At 30.6% G+C, this 20,610-nt stretch overlaps 2 protein-coding genes across 3 annotated transcripts; both read left to right on the forward strand.

The window, feature by feature from the left end:
• The first annotated feature begins 2,225 nt into the window (after nucleotides 1–2,225).
• On the forward strand, nucleotides 2,226–11,541 carry LOC123268403 (zinc finger CCCH domain-containing protein 13-like). 2 transcript variants are annotated; one of them, XM_044733417.1, is made up of 8 exons: nucleotides 2,226–2,474; nucleotides 3,473–3,516; nucleotides 4,811–4,950; nucleotides 5,061–5,264; nucleotides 6,986–7,617; nucleotides 8,889–9,067; nucleotides 9,495–9,660; nucleotides 10,235–11,541. In XM_044733417.1, the coding sequence occupies exons 2-8, from the start codon at nucleotides 3,483–3,485 to the stop codon at nucleotides 11,433–11,435; spliced, it is 2,556 nt and encodes an 851-aa protein (XP_044589352.1). In that variant the 5' UTR covers nucleotides 2,226–2,474; nucleotides 3,473–3,482; the 3' UTR covers nucleotides 11,436–11,541. The 2 variants fall into 2 exon arrangements, with proteins under 2 accessions (XP_044589352.1, XP_044589353.1); XM_044733418.1 differs by having other exon boundaries at nucleotides 2,227–2,474; nucleotides 8,892–9,067; nucleotides 10,235–11,540.
• A 2,878-nt stretch (nucleotides 11,542–14,419) lies between these two features.
• LOC123268405 (endothelin-converting enzyme homolog) lies at nucleotides 14,420–20,325 on the forward strand. Its single transcript, XM_044733420.1, has 12 exons — nucleotides 14,420–14,819; nucleotides 15,152–15,268; nucleotides 16,096–16,261; nucleotides 16,338–16,547; nucleotides 16,616–16,920; nucleotides 17,248–17,346; nucleotides 17,402–17,572; nucleotides 17,679–17,833; nucleotides 18,210–18,432; nucleotides 18,496–19,102; nucleotides 19,176–19,318; nucleotides 19,901–20,325. The coding sequence occupies exons 1-12, from the start codon at nucleotides 14,808–14,810 to the stop codon at nucleotides 20,075–20,077; spliced, it is 2,385 nt and encodes a 794-aa protein (XP_044589355.1). The 5' UTR covers nucleotides 14,420–14,807; the 3' UTR covers nucleotides 20,078–20,325.
• Nucleotides 20,326–20,610: the final 285 nt, after the last annotated feature.

Raw genomic sequence — 20,610 nt, forward strand, 5'->3', positions numbered from 1 at the left:
ACGGTGTGAGTGAATTTGGAAACGAGTTATCCAAGACAGGTCTTCTTTTGCCCGGTTATTATTTTTATTTTTATTTATTAACAAACGAACCCAACAGCCGTAGCCATTAACAGGGTTAATAATCTTTAAAAAGTAGTTTTTAAAATTATTTTTCTACTGACAAAGAGAACCAAAAAGAGAAAAAATTAAATAACATATTCGAATTGCATCAATCCCTTGACAATTACTCGAGCAGGTGAGCATAAAGATGAAAATAACAAAAAGAAAATATACACGGAAATAAGTAAATTGTAATATTCACTCGGATTCCGGTTAATTTGTTATAGTTTCAAACAGTAAAGCGGACATCGGGGTGGCAAAAATATAAATATTACAAAACTTAATGTAGAAAGTATAAAAGCCAAAATTTATAATTTAATATCCAAAATAAGTGATTAGTAGTTGTCACTATAGACTGTTTTATCTTAAAAAATTACAGTTTCAAACAGTAAAAATTGCCATTTTAATATATAGTCGATATTATGAGAAGGGGAACTCAGATGAAAGAGAAGGGGGTCTCACTCTGGGAGAATTTAACATTTGAAACAGTAAAAATTATACTTTTAAAATATACATTTTACCAGTCCAAGCAAGTCAATAATTACAGTTTGATTTTTAGCGTTGCGTTTAAAATTTGCCATTTTACTTTGTAAATATTGAGGTTGCTTGTATTAGAAATTTACTAACTTTATTTTATACTTTTTACATATCATTGCGATCATTTTTTAGGTACCAAATGATAAATATCAAAGTCTGAATTGTTAATTATTATACTTAAACATTTTAGACATTTACATAGCGAATATTACTGTTTAAAATAGTATTTTCTTCCATGTAAAAAGTAAATTGTAACGTTTAAATGGTAAATATTATAAAGTGAATAGTAAAATCACGATTTTACTGTTTGAAATGGTAATTTTTAGCAGTTGATCATTACTTTATTTATTACAGTTTACTTTTTTCCGTGTAGAAAGTGTAAAAGCCACAATTTATAATTCAATATCGAAAATGTGATTAGTAGCTGTCACTATAGTAAATAACGACTGTTTTATCTTAAAAAATTACAGTTTCAAACAGTAAAAATTGCCATTTTAATATATAGTCGATATTATGAGAAGGGGGACTCAGATGAAAGAGAAGGGGGTCTTACTCTGAGAGAATTTAACATTTGAAATAGTAAAAATTATACTTTTAAAATATACATTTTAACAGTCCAAGCAAGTCAATAATTACAGTTTGATTTTTAGCGTTGCGTTTAAAATTTGCCATTTTACTTTGTAAATATTGACGTTGCTTGTATTAGAAATTTACTAACTTTATTTTATACTTTTTACATATCATAAGATCATTTTTTAGGTACGAAATGATAAATATCAAAGTCTGAATTGTTAATTATTATACTTAAACATTTTAGACATTTACATAGCGAATATTACTGTTTAAAATAGTATTTTTTTCCATGTAAAAAGTAAATTGTAACGTTTAAATGGTAAATATTATAAAGTGAATAGTTAAATCACGATTTTACTGTTTGAAATGGTAATTTTTAGCAGTTGATCATTACTTATTATAAATCGACTGTTATTTATTAGAGTTAACTTTTTTCCGTGAGCCCTTGTAGTTATGATTTAACGCCATTATAAATATTGTTGATCTTCAGCTTCAGCAAACAAGTATTTGCAGTTTATTAATGACATATTGAAGCTAAAAATATAACAATGAAGACATTTGAATGGAATTTGCGTAGGCAAAATCTCGTTTGATATTTAATAATATTTATTAAAAGTTGTTATTGTTCTAGACTTTCACTCATCGAAGGGCAATTAAACGAGAATTATTTTAATAATTGGTGATTAGAGATTAGATAGTAATGAAATAGCGATGAGTGGGAGTAAATTACGGCACTTGACACCAAGAGAAGATATTAAAAAGCGGTACCAGATACTTCGACGCCACTGTTTGCCTTTATGGTGTTGCACACACATCAAACCCGTAAAGTTGAGTTGATCTGAGAAAAGAAAGGTGCAATACACGTATAAACACCAGGTAAATGTACAAACAGTACGCCAATGCTTCTCAAGTCTTGTCTTATCCCCACCGAGGTGTTTATCCTCGATGTAGAAAGCTCGTAGAGCCTGGACACAACCCACCATCAACTCCTGGGGTTTTCCACTTCCATTCCCATTCGGTTTTAGTATCAAGCCGGCCTTAACGCCGCGAGAACTCCAATATTTTCTTCATAAATCGCTTATGAGTTTGTGATTTACTTTTTTATTTAAACTCTGTGCTTCAACAATTCAAATTGTTTTGCTAAGTGAATTAGAATAAAATTCTTAAACTGTTATTAATTAATCTAAGGACCAAAACGGTGAGATTAATGTGAGCGCCAAAGTATCTAAAGACAACCGAGGAAAAGAGAGAAACTCTTGAGAGAGGTCCGACATTATTTATTTCTACTCTCTATAAGTATTGTTAATTATTTTTTTATTATAAGAAACTTTTCATCATTTTTTAAAGTTTGTTTTTTATTAAGCGTTCACTTTAAACGCAAATGTTCCACTTTAAAGTAGAGATGTTGGATTGCGACACGTTGTTTTTCGTCACCCTGATAAAACTAATGTTTAATATTTTAATACCGGGATTATTAAAGCGAAAAGGAAGCATTTGGTAGACTGAACACATTAATAGTAATGAAAAAAAGAAAGGAATCCTTTATAAAGTCATTGACTTGAGAAAAATTATCCTTATCAATTAAAATTTTCCATCACGTTTGACCTTTACCGGACCGTTACCCAAAAGTAAACTCTTCCGGTGTAACTAACGGATTTGTTGAGTAATATTGAACTATTGATTGAAAAAGTTAGTTTAAAAATTGATTAAAAATCTAAATATCAAGTCGCAAGGTTACTTTCACCATTTGTGCGAGAGGTGGTTAATTTTATTCTTAAATAAGGCAGCAACTGTCGTAACGCGGAAGTTACTTGGAATGTTGACAACAGTGGTCAGTCCTAAGACCCAAGGTTACTTGTCCTTGGTGAAACTAATGATTAATAATTTTAATTTTTATCATAAATGCCTATTTAATATTCAATCTGATGAAGCTATCTGAAGAAGAAATAGCAAAGTTACTCAATAGAAAGAAACTTAGAATTTGTCTATCGGGGCATCAATGGACCTAGATGTCAAAGATTACACTGGGTATTACGTGATACGGGTTTTATATAACACCCACATTATCCTTGCATTATATGGCTGCTGGTGGTGACAGCACAGAGAAAGTTTTCTATACTTGTATGTACCAGCTCTATGAATGATAATAGCGGTACAATATATTCAATATGATATTTATTAATTTATACTTGATACTCGATAATTCTCACCTCAAAAACATACCAATCAACTTTTATTTATCTAGATTTTTTATTCCTTTCAGATATTGCAACATGCGCAGGACGTCGCTTCTCCTCACACTTTATGGTAATTTTTATTTTATTTATTAATTTTTTATAGTGTCGTAAGCTTTCTTTAATATTCTCTATTACCAAATCACTATTTCCATTAAATGTTGGATAATACAAGGTTACTTTGATAGTTATTGATCAAGATATTTTGTTTTCACGACAATGTTATGTAAAGATTTGAATTTTAATCTATAAAAAAATTATTTTTCTAAATTAATAATATAAAATTTGCCCAAGACAGGATTCGAACCCTGTTATGTCCGCGCAATTGATAAAAACTGATACTACTTTGCCAATACACTTTATTTTCATGAAAAGATATCATTAAAAAATTCTAGAATTGATTTTGGAAGAAGTAAAAGAATATAAAAAAGAAATTGTGGAGTTGATAAAGTTATTTAACAGTTAAGAAATGATTAAAGAAAAAATTGTGATTGTAGATCCAGTTAAGGTGACAATATTACATAAACATACGTTTTAATCTACAAAAAAAAATTATTTTTCTAAATTAAAAATATAAATTTTGCCCAAGACAAGATTTGAACCCTATTCCGTCCGCGCAATTGATAACAACTAATACTACTTCGCCAATATACTTTATTTTGATCAAAAGATATCGTGACAAAATTCTAGAATTGATTTTGGAAAAAATAAAATAATATTAAAAGGTAATACAAGGTTACTTTGATATTTTAATTATTGCTAAACATATGTTGTTTTTAAGACATTGTTACATAAAGATTTAATTTTTAATCTACAAAAAAAAAATTATTTTTATATAAATTTTGCCCAAGACCGGATTCGAACCCTGTTCCGTCCGGGCTATTAATAACAACTGATACTACTTCGCCAATACACTTTATCTTGACCAAAAGATATCATTATAAAATTCTATAATTGATTTTAGAAGAAATAAAAGAGTATAAAAAAGTAACTGTGAAGTTGATAAAGTTATTTAACAGCTAAGAAATGATTAACAAAAAAAAAAAGAATTGTGATTATAGATCCAGTTAAGGTGATATCCGTGATATTTACTGTTAGAAATTCCTTATGATTGACAATAGCAGAGTATATGAGCCTTGATCTGATTTGAAAACAATTTCTCAATTTACCTCTTGTTTGTATATGTCCTCCTTCGTCGGTGTTATTTGTAATTGCATCACGTGCTCTCACAAGCTCCTAGTTTTCATACTTTTGCAATTCTATCAGTCGCTTCTTCAGTTATTTCGCAATACCGTCGATTTACCTCATTATTTCTTCTCTATATCCCGTAAAATACATAAATAAATAAATAAATAAATTTGTTTCAGGTTTCTTATTAGCCTCGGCTGTGTCAGCGGCCTTAAAAAACGGGCGGACGAAATTTAAAATAGCAACTACCAGCAGCACAACAGAGCCATCAGCTTCATTAGATAATGATGAACCCGAAATTGATGGTAATAAAACCGAGGTGAGTGTTTATTTATTTTATTTTTTTTTTTTTTTTACTTTATTGCACAGTTATTTTTATATTTAATGTAATGTTTAATTTAATTGGGAAAATAATTAAAAATTACGCAGGTGGTGGATGGAAATTCTACAGCCACTCACAATTTAACAGGAATTCCGCAAATTGATTACATATGGGATCCAAATCTACCGCGGGAATTGAACGGATACAATTTAAGTGATTATCCTTTTTACGAAACCATTCCCAAGGACATAGACTTCAAGTGCGATGGCCTCCACGACGGATTTTACGCCAGTGTACCTCACAAATGCCAGGTAATCATTACAAAATATTATTTTATTTTTAAAAATCCTTTTAGTTTCCCGCTTTTGAAGAAAAATACCATCTATTGATAATATATTTAATTATAAAATTGTGGAGGGGATTTTTGAGTATGTGTGAGATTGAGGCAACGAGCAAAGAGTGTTTTTCAAAACACGATGCGCAGAAAATGATTTTTCCACTATTTTAATGCATAAATAAATTTAATAATCGTAAAATTTCATATTATGATATGAAAAAAAGTGTAAATTAAATATTTAACAGTGAAAAATATTTTTTTTTATCAAGAGTATTGTTATGTATCGGTAGTAAGAATTTAAAAGTAAAAGAAAATGCTTTTTAAATAATAAATGAAAGCAGATGTCGCAATATCGATCTAAACCCTGTCCGGCGAACCGTCAAGAAGCATTGTCATGCAAAATACCATCTAAGATACGCAATAGTACGCAATAATAAATACTAAATACGCTTCCTGACATTTAGTCGTTAATATTTCATCGGAAGGCATTAACATAATTATTGGGTTTATTTTTTTTATTACAATTTACAATACATATCTTGTGGTTGACTGGCTCATTGTATTTAACATTGTAATTCGTAGATAACATACACAATTGTTGTTAATATAACAACAGCCGAGTCGATGTAGAAATCCAGGACGTATTCGGTCCTGAATTTCGACGCGCTCTAGTAAATTACTCTAGATCATTCCACGAGATATACATCCATACTAACGAGTGTGTACAAACAGGTAAATTACTTTACGCTGCGTAGTAACACGCACTTCTGGAATATATTCGGTTCTTAAAAACCGTAACCACACGAATTACAAATCCGTATGGAAGTTTATGTGGATGTATGACGAACATTCTAAACTACAAATTACACTTACACTTATGGACTGTGAAAGCCATAGTTAGAGAAATGTTACTATTGTTCAATTACAAAATAATTAAAAACTAGATCATCTTTATTATTAAGAGAATAAAAAAAATTTTGTGGACAGTGTATTTATATGATAAAATGGGTTAAAATCTCTAGATTTTACATACATAATTAAGAAATGACCTTGTATCTCGTAAAATACTGACATTTTTAAAGAGATAAGCTCATTTTGATATTATAATCATCGAGACCTTTCATTTGAGTACCCACATCAATTTTTCATATATTTTATATATTGTATATATATTATATATATGAATATATGAAAAATATATCAAAAATACATGTGCGTACTCAAATGAAAGCTTTTGATGAGTGTAACATAGGGATGAGCTTATATCTTTAAAAACATCAATATTTACGAAAGTACAGGGCATTTTAACCCTAGACTGGTCACCATTTTTTTAGTTTCTCGCTCGCACTATAGCGAGTCTCTATAAGTTGAGTAGTTGTTATGCGGCGTCACGCTATACGGGTGACCAGTCTAGGGTTAACAAATATCTTGTGAACTATTGACATTTTTAAAGATATAAGCTCATTTTGACATTATATTCATTGAGACCTTTCATTTGAGTACCCACATCAATTTTTCATATATTTTATATATTTATATATATGTATATATAAAATATATATCAAAAATGCATGTGGGTACTCAAATGAAAGCTCTTGATGAGTATAACATCGGGATGAGCTTATATCTTTAAAAAAATACAGCGCAATTTAAGTTTATGATTTAATTTAATAATTAATTTTTATTTGATTCCAGGTTTACCATCACTGTCTCTACGGCACTAGGTACGATTTTCTATGCGCAAACTTCACGGCGTTTGATCAAAAAACTTTCATCTGCCATTTTGTCTCGGAAATCGACTGCGCTAATTCCAAGAAATATTGGCACCGGAACGACGCGCTTTATCAAGCAGCGAGCACTACAACAATCGCACCTCCAACAACTACCACCACAACAACGACAACAACAACAACGACAACAATAGCTCCAGAATTTGCAGAAAATCCGCGATCGTCTGGCAGAAGACGTCGACCCTTTAGAAGAAGGCCCGCGTATGATTACTACGACCAAGATTACTACGAGGACGATTACGAGCGACCTCGAACCCGTGGGTCTGGTTACGATCGCCGCGATGACTATGATTACGACGATCGCCAGCAGTACAACGCCCGCAACAGAGACCGTGATCGAGACCACTTTCGCGATCATCCGAGAGATCGTGATAGGGATTATCGCGATCGCGATCAGGTTTCGCGGCCACGCGAGTACACTTCTGAGAGACCGGTTGCCAGAGATGAGGAGGATGCTGGCAGGCGTGACCGATTTCCCGCGAGGAACAACCGAAGAGATCCACCCAGAGTTGATGATACTCAGCGATACGATCGAGGGTAATTTATATTTTTTTTTTTTTTCTATTGCCACTGTTAAAAATTTCTATTGTAATTTTACAAGAAATGTATTGGAAGCTAATAGGCAAAGCATTTATTTAAAATAACAATCGGGTATAATAATATTACAAAACATATATAGCTAGAGGTTACTAATTTTACAAAACGATTTTGTAATTTTACAAATATTTTTAGATTAGTTAAGTTTGTAAAATTACAATACTTTCCTTGAATTTTACTTTAATTGAAATAATAAAAAAAAAAGATTTGAGTTAATATTTGTTGTCACTTTATTTTTATGAAGTGCTGACTAGATTTTGCATCTCACGTAAACCTAATTTTTACAACTCTGATGATATAAAGTGAAAATAATATTTACCCTAACTAAGAATCGAACGCGAGCCGCGCGCTTGTCAGACCGATACCTAACGCCCTACGCCGTACGACCGATAGGTGATTTAACATCTTATTATTCTTATAAGCTAATCCTATGTGGTGATTGAGCTTTACGGCTTATTATTTATTATTTACATTATTTGTGTTATTTAATGCTGTTTATTGATGGAAAATAACTAACTTTTACATTATTTATAATTCATTGAATATTATAAAAATTAAAGTCTGACGTATACTTATTCAAATATATTGATTTCGAAATGATCCTTTGAGCGGAATATTAAAATTTATAAAAAATAAATGATGCCTCGAATTTATTATTACAAATAAACAACCATAGACTAAAAATTAGTAAAAATAAATATGAAGGAAATGTATTGTTTTTAAAATTGGAAAACAGTCAAGTAGAATTACAATTCGTGTAATATAATTAAAATTGTCTGGTAACATTATATTGCACTGTGGCATTTTACAATGAAAATTGTAAAAATAAAAAAAAGCTTTTTAAATTTTTTATGAGATTATTGTAATATAAATTAAAAAATTTTTTTGTAATTTTACATACAATTATGCCGAATTAGATGACAAATAATGTTTGCAAAATTAAAAAGCTTTTTCTTAAAAATTGACCAGCGGTTCTGTAATATTACAATGCGTGTTAGGTTTATCCATGAAGATTGTAAAATTACAATACATCTTAGTAGATTTCCTGAAAGATAATGGAAAATTACATGAATTGTATTTAATTTTGCATTGCTATTACACTGATTCGTAATTTTACTTTTTATTTGTTTTGTAATATGATTGTAATTTTACGAAAAGTTTTTAACAGTGTGGTTTATTTTTTTTTTTTATTTATTCTGAGATTTTATCAGTAGATTCGCTAAAGAAGAATACGACGAAGAAACAACCAGCGAAGCTCTGGTGAAACCCTTAGCTCCCAGTACATCAGTTTACGCGCGACCAAGAGCGCCTCCGAAAATCCGACGACCGGTTCCGCTGTCCGAGCAAGATCGATTCGCTTACAAAGCGTCGTCTGTTCAACCGATTGTCGGTAATTGATGAAATTATTTTTTAATCTTATATTATTCTTCTCAAAAGTGTTTCTTTTTGTTCTAATTAAATTTATAAATTTAAAATTAATGTTTTTTGCTATTAAAAAATGCGGTGCCATCTATCGAGAATAAATTTATGGAAGACGCCACCTGTTGGATTTTATGCGAAAGTGTAATTTTTAACAAATTTAAAAATTAATATTTCTTACAATGTGATAAAAAAACAAGTTAATTTAACATAAAAATATTGTTTGAAATATTCTCACGGGCTAATAAATCTTTATTATTATAAAATGTATCTTTCTATTAAATAAATTAAATAAACGATAATTGTAAATTGTAAATATGTGTATCTGAGTTGTAGTTGTTAAATTAATGGGAACAAGTAAGACATAAATATTTATTGAGATTGGAATTACATGACAGGAGAACACAAACGTACAACATCAACAACCGAGTTACCAGTCGCTCGTGATCAAGATTATTACGAGGACGAGCTAGAAGAGCGACCGGCACGAAGACCTATGAGAAGAAGACCATATCGGGAACGCGACAGACACCTTTATGATCGAGAACGAGATCGACCATTAAGGTATCGTTAATTACCCGTTCTTATCTATATTATTGATATTTTTGAAGATATAAGCTCATTATGATGTTACACTCATCAAGAGCTTTCATTTGAGTACCCACATCAATTTTTCATATATTTTATATATTTATATATTTCACAAATACCATATATATAAAATATATAAAAAATGACATGTGGGTACTCGAATGAAAGCTCTTGATAAAAGTAACATCAGGATGAGCTTATATCTTTAAAAATGTCAATAATTAAGAAATTACCTAGTATCTTGTGAACTACTGAGATTTTTTAAAATATAAGCTCACTTTCATATTATAATCATCGAGACCTTTCATTTGAATACCCACATCAATTTTTCATATATTTTATATATTTATATATGTCATATATATGTAAATATGAAAAATATATCAAAAATGCATGTGGGTACTCAAATGAAAGCTCTTGATGAGTGTGACATCAAGATGAGCTTATATCTTTAAAAAAGTCAATATTTAAGAAAGTACAGTGCAATTTAACTAAAGTCATTATTTAATAATTAAAATCTCAGACCAGTTGATGTTTGACATTGCAGACCGCGGTACCGAGAGGAGGACGAGGAAGACATGAGACCCGCTCGAAAGTACCCTGAACGTCCCCGAGACAGATACTACGACCGAAATCGTGACCGGGCCCTGGACCGAGAAAAAGACCCAGTAACTGGTCCCGGGGACCGTGAGAGAGATCACAGACCGTTGCGACGTCCCGGATTGAGAGACAAAGAGACCGATCGACTTCCTGAAGAGATCCAGTCCAAGCCTATAAATCCTCTTTCACAAGATAATGAGGACACGTCTAAAGATCGTGACTCGACTCCGCGCCCGATTGAAGATCCTAAGGAGCTTACTGAACCGTCTAAGCCTCTAGAACCGGATTATCCTTCAGAAGACGAGTATTACGACGAAGAAGAATCTTTTTCTTCGACTTCGTCCTCCTCTGCGCCAATTTCGAGCACTCTGGCGCCCAAAATGACAGTGAGGATCGTCAAGCGGCCTTTTCTTCCCTCGAGAGGCGGAAATCCGAACCCTCGCGGCCTCTATGCCGTCGGTGTGAAAGCTCCCGACTCTGGGAATCCCAGCATCTTGATAAAGACTCTCTCTCACTCTCAGAAGCGACCTGTCAATTTATCCGAGCAAGATAAATTGTACGACGCTTACAAAATCATTGATGTCGATCAGAAAAAAAGGATCGAGGAGAATTACGACGATTGGAAAGTCGAAGAAAAGATAGAGGACAAAGAACCTCGCGCTCCGTTGGCCAATCGGGGAAATTATCGTTTTAATAATAATAATAGTAATACTAATTACGGTAAAGATGTGACCGGACCGAGCAGCTTGGCCAAGCAGAGGCTCAATGAAGTTCCTCATAATTTGCAAGAAATTCCCGAGAGCGAGTACGACGAGGCGCTAAATGAAGCTCTCACTCCGGCGTTTAATCAAGACCCTCTGCCCAGCGGATTCGTGCTTCCTCTACAGAGACAAATCAATCGAGAACCGGCTCTGCAACCTTCCGAAAATAATTATCGCGTAAGACCTTTTAAAGCCGAACAGAACCACCAATTAAACTCGCCGCAAAAAAGTTTTCCTCCAACTCCCGGATTTTTTCCTCTAACGCGAATCAATGACGAAAGACCTACTGCTTCTTCACAGTTCTTCAAGACTCCTGAAGTCGTTCACGTTGGAACGTACAATAGACAAGCGGAGAGAAATCCTTGGCATGATTACACTGGTTATTGAATTAGAGATAAAGTTTATCGATTATTTTATAGATTTTAATAATTTAGGTCGAATTTATTTTTTTATTTAAGATTTCTTCGACTGTCTTTAATTTTTATTTTATTTATAATTAATGGATAAATATTTTTTTTTCCGTTAGTTAATTTAGCCTTCTAAGGGGCAAATGTAAATAATTGATGAATTTTTTTAATTAGAGCGTTAAATTATTATTTTTATAGGATACGAGTGTCTGCTGTCATGAAGAAATAATAAATTAAAATATTAATAAGGATTTTGATTTTTGTTTTTTTAAAAGAACCTTTTTATATTATTAAGAGAATAAGCAAGATTTTGTGGCCAGTGATGATAAAATGGGTTTCTAAGAAATGACCTTGTATCTCGTGAACTATTGACATTTTTTAAGATATAAGCTCATCCCGATGTTAGACTCATCAAGACCTTTCATTTGAGTACCCACATCAATTTTTCATATATTTTATATATTTATATATATTATATATATGTATATATGAAAAATATATCAAAAATGCATGTGGGTACTCAAATGAAAGCTCTTAATGAGTGTAACATCAAAATGAGCTTATATCTTTAAAAAACATCAATATTTAAGAAAGTACAGGGCATTTTAACAAATATCTTGTGAACTGTTATGTAAAGAATTTTTCTTTACATATTTATTAATTATAAAAAATTCGAGTATGATTTTATTGCATTTTTTAACGATTGTAAAATATAATTCGAGTGTGATCATTAAGTGTCTCGTTCGACTCCTGTAAGAGGCCCAGGGAATTTCCCGTAATTAGTTTGGGCCCAGGTACATTTAAGAGATTAAATAGATAAATGGGAGTTTTGTTATACGTAAGCAAACTCACTTATACTTAAAATAAAAAAATACTTAAGTAATGACAAAGAATATTAGATAAAAAGATTTATTTTAAACCAAAAGATTGTAGAGTAACTTAAGTACAGAATTTTGAGTGTTGAGACAAATGTCTAAATGAATTTTAATATTGCAAGTTTTAAATAATTTTTAGATAATCAAAATTAAATATTAAATGATAAATGAACTTTACGAATATGAAACAGATAAAAAAAATAGAACTTGAAAGTTAAACAATTTAAAATAAACAAATATTAAATAATGAAATTCTAAAATAATGCAACAAATTTATAAAATGATAAAACAGAAGTATTTCTACAAATAAATAATTAAATTCAAAAAACGTAAGAGATGCTAGAATCAAGTACATATCTATTTATTCGATTTAAATAAATAAATTATTGTTAAACGCTTACATATACACAAACACATAGATGTTTAATAGTACATAAAAATAAGTAAGAAAACTATATTGCACTCTGACCCAAGTAGAGGGGACTCATGCGATATTTTTGAACAACTTAAGAGAGAGGGTAAGGGCCCAAGACAATAGACAAATAATTGGACATTTGGTTCCCCCAATGAGTGGAAATTAGTAACGCCCTAAAATTCGACACCTTACAATTTTCACAAGAAAATCTCTCTCGTTGTCCTGACGTCCTAGTGTTAACATCACCTAAAGTTTTAATAAGTCTGAATAGACCACGTGTTAAATTTACCGAATAACGAATAAAAGATTGTAAAATTAAAAGTATAATTATGAAGTGAATCAAATCTAAAGAGTAAGTCAAATCAACAAAGTTCATCATTTTTATCAGGTACATTTTAAATAGCTAATATTTGTGAATTTAATAATATCGTAAAATCGTTATATGAAAGAAAAAGTTAACTTTAAATCACTGTGTAATAATTGTAATTATTGTAATTTAACTAATGATATTAATTTTTGATTTAAACAATATATGTATTAAAATTATTCAACGTCCAATTTATTCAACAAACCTATCATTCTCAATAAATAGAAACTCGGAAGTTCCCGGTCTATTAGCCTAACACGCTAGGACCAAATACTTAAACACAATAAATAATTTAAATGTAAAATCAATTAATTTCCCTAAATTAATTTTTCTTACATAACAGAACTATTGACATTTTTTAAGATATAAGCTCATTCCGATGTTACACTCATCACGACCTTTCATTTGAGTACCCACATCAATTTTTCATATATTTTATATATTTATATATATATTATATAAATAAATATATGAAAAATATATCAAAAATGCATGTGGGTACTCAAATGAAAGCTCTTGATGAGTGTAACATCAGAATGAGCTTATATTTTCAAAAATGTCAATAATTAAGAAATGACCTTTTATTTCGTGAACTATTAACATTTTTAAAGATATAAGCTCATCCTGACATTACACTCATCACGACCTTTCATTTGAGTACCCACATCAATTTTTCATATATTTTATATATTTATATATATTATATATATATAAATATATGAAAAATATATCAAAAATGCATGTGGGTACTCAAATGAAAGCTCTTGATGAGTGTAACATCAGAATGAGCTTATATTTTCAAAAATGTCAATAATTAAGAAATGACCTTTTATTTCGTGAACTATTAACATTTTTAAAGATATAAGCTCATCCTGACATTACACTCATCAAGACCTTTCATTTGAGTACCCAAATCAATTTTTCATATATTTATATATATTATATATATGTATATATGAAAAATATGTCAAAAATGAATGTGGGTACTCAAATGAAAGCTCTTGATGAGTATAACATTGAGATGAGCTCATATCTTTAAAATATATGTTATATATATGTATATATCAAAAATTGATGTGGGTACTTAAATGAAAGCTCTTGATGAGTGTAACATCGGGATGAGCTTATATCTTTAAAAATGTCAATAGTTAAGAAGGTGCAGTGTAATTTAACAAAATAGCAAGGTTGTTAGTAGTTTTTTAACTTGATAATTTTTTTTTTTTTTCGTAATGACCAGATGTTCACTATCATTTTGATAGTATTTTATTTTATTTTAACAAATGTAGAGCGAGTGTCTGATATGAAGAAATCAATAGCGGCGAGGTCCGTCTGAAAACAGCGCCGACAAACTAAAGCGCGTGTGCTGTATTGCCGCGGCGAATAACATCAGTAACGCAAGTGCACTAACAAGATATACACATTAAGCTAAACACTAAACAACAGGAAATAATTGTTGTTATTATTGTCGGTTGTTAAAAGTGTTGCTGGGTAATTGTCGATTAAATGACTAATTCGGTGGCGGAATGACCAAGAAAAAATCAGATAAATGAAACCGCGGTGACAGGCCGCGAGCTACGCTTTATTATCAAATCTGTCTTATCAAATATATTTATATGGATAAAAATGTATTTTTTAATGTAAATTTTAGACAATTATTTGGTGTTTAAATAATTTTTTAACCTCAAAGGAGCAAACATGTCTGTCAAAGTAAGTACTGCTAATATTTAGATTTTATTTCCTCCAAAGTCCTCTAATTATGTAATTACATATAATGCGTTTAATAACTAATATTTTATATGTAGATAGAGTTTGCGCTCTTTATAAATTACGTTAATACGTGCGCATGCGGTTTATTATTATGCGCGTACTTTATAATGTGTATCATCGTCATAGTCTTTAAATAAGTTTCATATGCGCGATTTTCTCACAACACAGCTTCATTTTTAGTGTGACGCGAATATTTTTTTTTTTTTAATAGCTAAAAAAGAATTTATTTGTTTAGTTGGATTTTTAGATTGATTTTTGGTAATTATTTGCAGATGACTAAGTATAAGCATACTGAATTTGAGGATGATAGTTGTAGCAGCAGTATTGGATCTGTTATACTCAATAGCGAAGGTATTAGTACTTCGGCGACGCATATACGGTATCACTCAGTATGTATTTTAATATTTTCAACAAAAAAAGTTCCATTAAAAAGCTAAAAACAATTTTTTTAAGTAAAAAATTTTTTAATCAAGTAACATTTATTTAAATTAAAAACAATTGTTCAATTTAATAATTTTTCTAGCAAAAAAATTGAATAAATAGGTAAAAAACTATTTTTTTAGACAAGGATTTTTAAATTGAATAAAATTTACTCAAATTAAAAACAATTGTTCAATTTAATCATTTTTCTAGTAAAAAAATTGAATAAATAGGTAAAAAACTATATTTTTAGTCAAAAATTTTAAAATTGACTAAAATTTACTCAAATTAAAAATAATTGTTCAATTTTTCTAGTAAAAAAATTGAATAAATAGGTAAAAAACTATTTTTTCAGTCAAAAATTTAAAAATTGATTAAAATTTACTCAAATTAAAAATAATTATTCAATTTGATAATTTTTCTAATAAAAAAATTGAATAAATAGGTAAAAAACTATTTTTTAGCAAAAATTTTAAAATTGATTAAAATTAAAAACAATTGTTCAATTTTTCTAGTAAAAAAATGGAATAAATAGGTAAAAAATTATTTTTCTAGTCAAAATTTTAAAATTGAATAAAATTTACTCAAATAAAAAACAATTGTTCAATTTAATCATTTTTCTAGTAAAAACGTTGAATAAATAAGTAAAAAACTATATTTTTAGTCAAAAATTTTTAAATTGAATAAAATTTACTCAAATTAAGAATAATTTTTCAGTTTAAAAAGAATAAATAAATAAAAATAATAAAAATTTCATTTAAGCATCTAATAAAAAAAAAATGATTAATTATTAAAGGGTATTAATTTTTGGCGAGCGAGAACAAAACTCGAGAGATGTTTACTCTGTGTATGTATCGGTCTGTCAATATTTACCTTCACCCTGCTTTTTATTGACATAAAAACGGCAACAAGAAGTAAAAATGAATGGGAGGACGCTCAGATCCTTCACGTGTCGTCAAACAGTAATTACCATAAATTGAGTCAACAAAAAGAGAAGAAAAAAAGCTAATAATTATTAAACAAATTATTTCCCAACAGATAGTTTTCATTGTTTAACCGAGCATTGCGTAACAGTCGCGGCATCAATAATAAACAGTATAAACCCGTCTGTGGACCCGTGTGATGATTTCTACGAGTACGCTTGCGGTGGTTGGATTAAAAAAAATCCAATTCCAGATGGCAAGAGTATGTGGGGTACTTTTGGCAAATTAGAACAAGATAATCAGCTTGTTGTTAAAATAGCCTTGGGTGAATATTTTTATTAATGCTCTGGCTGTTATTTTTTACGGACTGTCATTTTATTTATTCCTTTTCAGAAAAAGAGTTGAGTGAAATGAAATCAAAAGCCGAGCAAAAAGCCAAGTTGTATTATTTATCTTGCATGGACGCCAATGAAACGATAGAGACACTTGGCGCCGAACCGATGATAGATCTCCTGAAAGTTGTCGGAGATTGGAACATCACAAACACTAACAGAAGTATTACAGACCGCGGATTCAATGTTTCCAACTGGAATTTGCAAAGCAGCATGCATGTGCTACAAAATGTCTACAACATGGGAGGTTTGTTCTCCTGGGCGGTCAATGAAGACGACAGAAACAGTACAAGACATATTATACAGGTTGCTTTTCTTTATAGTATTTTATTTAATTAATTGCGCGCAGAAAAAATTTTTTTTTCAACTTCTAATATTAAAAAAATAACTTTATTTATTGTTAAGAATATTAAAATATTAATTTCTTTTTATAAAAAAAAAAAAAAATATTTAATTTACCCAAGACCGGACTCGAACCCTGTTCAGTCCGCGCGGTTAAAAAATACTAATGCCACTTAGCCAATATAAATTATTTAGAGTCAAAAATATAATATAAAAATTCTAGATTTGAATTCTTTAGCTTTCAAGTAAGCAAATTTTACAGTTTTTTAATATATAATTAATTTATTTCAGATTGATCAAGGCGGATTAACTTTACCGACAACTGATAATTATTTAAATAAAACAGAACACGCAAAAGTTCTCGCGGCCTACTTGGATTACATGACCAAGGTACTTTCAATAAACTAAAATAAAAATGATGATTGTGATGAGAGTGATTTTGCAGATCGGCGTACTGCTGGGAGGGGAAGAGAAAGAGACTAGAAGACAAATGCAAGCGGTAATTGACTTTGAAACAAAATTAGCCGAAATAACGATCCCCCAAGAGGACAGACGCGATGAAGAAAAATTGTACAATTTAATGTCCATTAATCAATTGCAAAAACTTGCGCCTTTTGTTAGTATATCCATATAAAATATTGTGTATGTGTTTATAACGACTACTTGTTCGTTGGTTCCCTTAATTCTTAGTAGTCCTTCCGCTAATTTGTGTGTTGTTACAGCTCTCGTGGGTTAATTACTTCAAAAATGCTACTAAGTTGGTGGGTAAGAGCAAAAAAATCGACGGCCGGCATATGATTGTTAATTTTGCGCCAGAGTATTTTAGGAAGCTTTCAAAGCTTGTTGAAGAGTACAATAACACTACAGAGGGAAAAGTGTGAGTTTTTTTTTTAATTTAAATCAAATAAATTTTTATGCTTTGCAGATTAGTAAAATTTAATTTTTTTTCAATAAATATTGTTTTATTTACTCCAAAATTAAAGAATTTATCTCAAGAATGTTAAAATGATGACTTTGAACTATTTACGATGGCTAAGGGGTATCACTCTTACTTAATAGCGTGGACCGAACGGGGTTCGATTCCAGTCTTGGGTAAATTTTATATTTTTTTTTTTATTTTATTAAAAAAATTACTATATTTAAATAATTTTTTTAATAATCCTTCAAAGCAAAAAAATTAATTTGATTAAATACGATAAATAATTAAAAAATTAAATAGGAATGTTACTAATGAAGACTATTTGTTACACTAGGATACTAAATAATTATTTAATTTGGCAAACAGTAAGATCATTAACAGCATTCCTCTCTCGACCCTTTCGGGAAGCGTACAAGGGTCTGAGAAAAGCATTAATTGGATCGGAAGGTAGAGAGGAACAATGGAGGTACTGTGTTACTGACGCTAACAATGTTATGGGTTTTGCCATCGGCGCAATGTTCGTACGACAAGTGTTTCACGGTAAAAGCAAGCCCAAGGTACGTAATAATCGATAGATAATTAATTAAATGAATGAATGAATAATTAATTGAATTATCCAGGCGGAGGAAATGATATCGAGCATCCGAGAAGCGTTCGTAAAAAACTTTAAAAACCTAAATTGGATGGACGGCGAGACGCGAAAGCTGGCGGAAGAGAAGGCCAACGCGATAACGGACATGATCGGGTTCCCGGCGTTCATTTTGTCGGCCAGCGAGCTTGACCAGCGGTACCAGGACCTGGCTATAGAAGAAAACGAGTACTTCCAGAACAATATTAGGATTAATAAGTACACGCTGAAGAAGAATCTAGAGAAGCTAGATCACCCGGTTAATAAAACAACTTGGATCATGACACCCCCGACGGTAAACGCGTACTACACCCCGACCAAAAACCAGATCGTCTTTCCCGCGGGAATCCTCCAGAGCCCGTTCTACGCGATGGATAATCCCTCCAGCCTCAATTACGGAGGCATTGGCGTTGTTATGGGCCATGAACTTACCCATGCATTCGATGATCAAGGCCGTGAGTATGATCTCAACGGTAATTTAAATAAATGGTGGAATAACGCTACCATTCAGAGGTTTAAGAATCAGACTGAGTGTTTTGTTCAACAGTATGGTAATTATCAGATTGAAAATCGTCATATTAATGGAAGACAGACTTTAGGTAATTTTATACTTTATATTTTTACATTTAAAAAAAATTTTTTTTTTATTATTGGTATTGTTTCTTGTTTTAGGTGAGAATATTGCTGATAATGGTGGACTCAAAGCAGCTTATCATGCGTATTTAAATTCGCCTTTAAATTATCATGACCAATTACCGCTACCTGGTTTGAGTCACTTGAACCATCGTCAATTATTTTTTATAAATTTTGCTCAGGTAATCTATATTATTAAGAGAATAAACCAAATTTTGTGGCCAGTGTATTTGACCTTGTTTCTCGTGAACTATTGACATTTTGAAAGATATAAGCTCATCCTGATGTTACACTCATCAAGACCTTTCATTTGAGTACCCACATCAATTTTTCATATATTTATATATATTATATATATGTATATATGAAAAATATATCAAAAATGCATGTGGGTACTCAAATGAAAGCTCTTGATGAGTGTAACATTAGGATGAGTTTATATCTTTAAAAATGTCAATAATTAAGAAGGTACAGGGCATTTTAACAAATATCTTGTAAATTATTGACATTTTTAAAGGCATAATCTCACTCTGACATTACTCTCATCAAGACCTTTCATTTGAGTACCCACATCAATTTTTCATATATTTATATATATATGAAAAATATATCAAAAATGCATGTGGGTACTCAAATGAAAGCTCTTGATGAGTGTAACATCAGGATGAGCTTATATCTTTAAAAATGGCAATAGTTAAAAAAGTACAGTGGAATTTAACAACAGTCATTATTTAATAAAGCAAAATTTAATAAAATAATTTTAGGTATGGTGCTCAGCAACAACGTCCGAATCATTGAACCTGCAGATAGAAAAAGACTCGCACTGTCCGCCAAAATTCCGCGTGATAGGACCTCTATCAAACTTCCCAGAGTTTTCCCGAGAATTCAACTGCCCGGTAAGGTCCCACATGAACCCGGATGCCAAGTGCGAAGTCTGGTGAACAATAAAACTACTGATTAAAACAAACCGTTTGTACAAACAAAAGCCTACGTGCTTTTTCTTACCAAAACAAAAAACAACAAATAATAAAAAGTCTAATTGATTTTTTAATCCAATGAATTATTTTTTTTTATCTCGTTCTTTGTTACTGAGGACCTTTGTGCACTCTAGATAAAATGGTGACAAATTATATATATAAATATAAAATTTAAGAAAAGTTATGAATAAAAAATTGAATAAATAAGAAAATAACTTCTATTTATTTATTTATTTATTAATTAATCATATTAAATGTCTCTTTTATTATTTTATTATTTCTTCTTAATCTATACTCGCGTCATCAACGCGTGGGGCGGAAACACGTGGTAATGCTGTCAATACATGCACACAAATGAATAAAGTAATAGCAATTAAGTGTTGTAATACACTTTATACACAGAGCGAATTTAAGCGAGGTTGCTAAAATTTTTTGCTCAACCGGCCATGTGTCTTCTTCCACCACATGTATTTTTATTTTAGCCAACTATTTATTTT

Source organism: Cotesia glomerata, linkage group LG7, assembly GCF_020080835.1.
Source record: "Cotesia glomerata isolate CgM1 linkage group LG7, MPM_Cglom_v2.3, whole genome shotgun sequence".
Lineage (NCBI taxonomy): Eukaryota > Metazoa > Arthropoda > Insecta > Hymenoptera > Braconidae > Cotesia > Cotesia glomerata.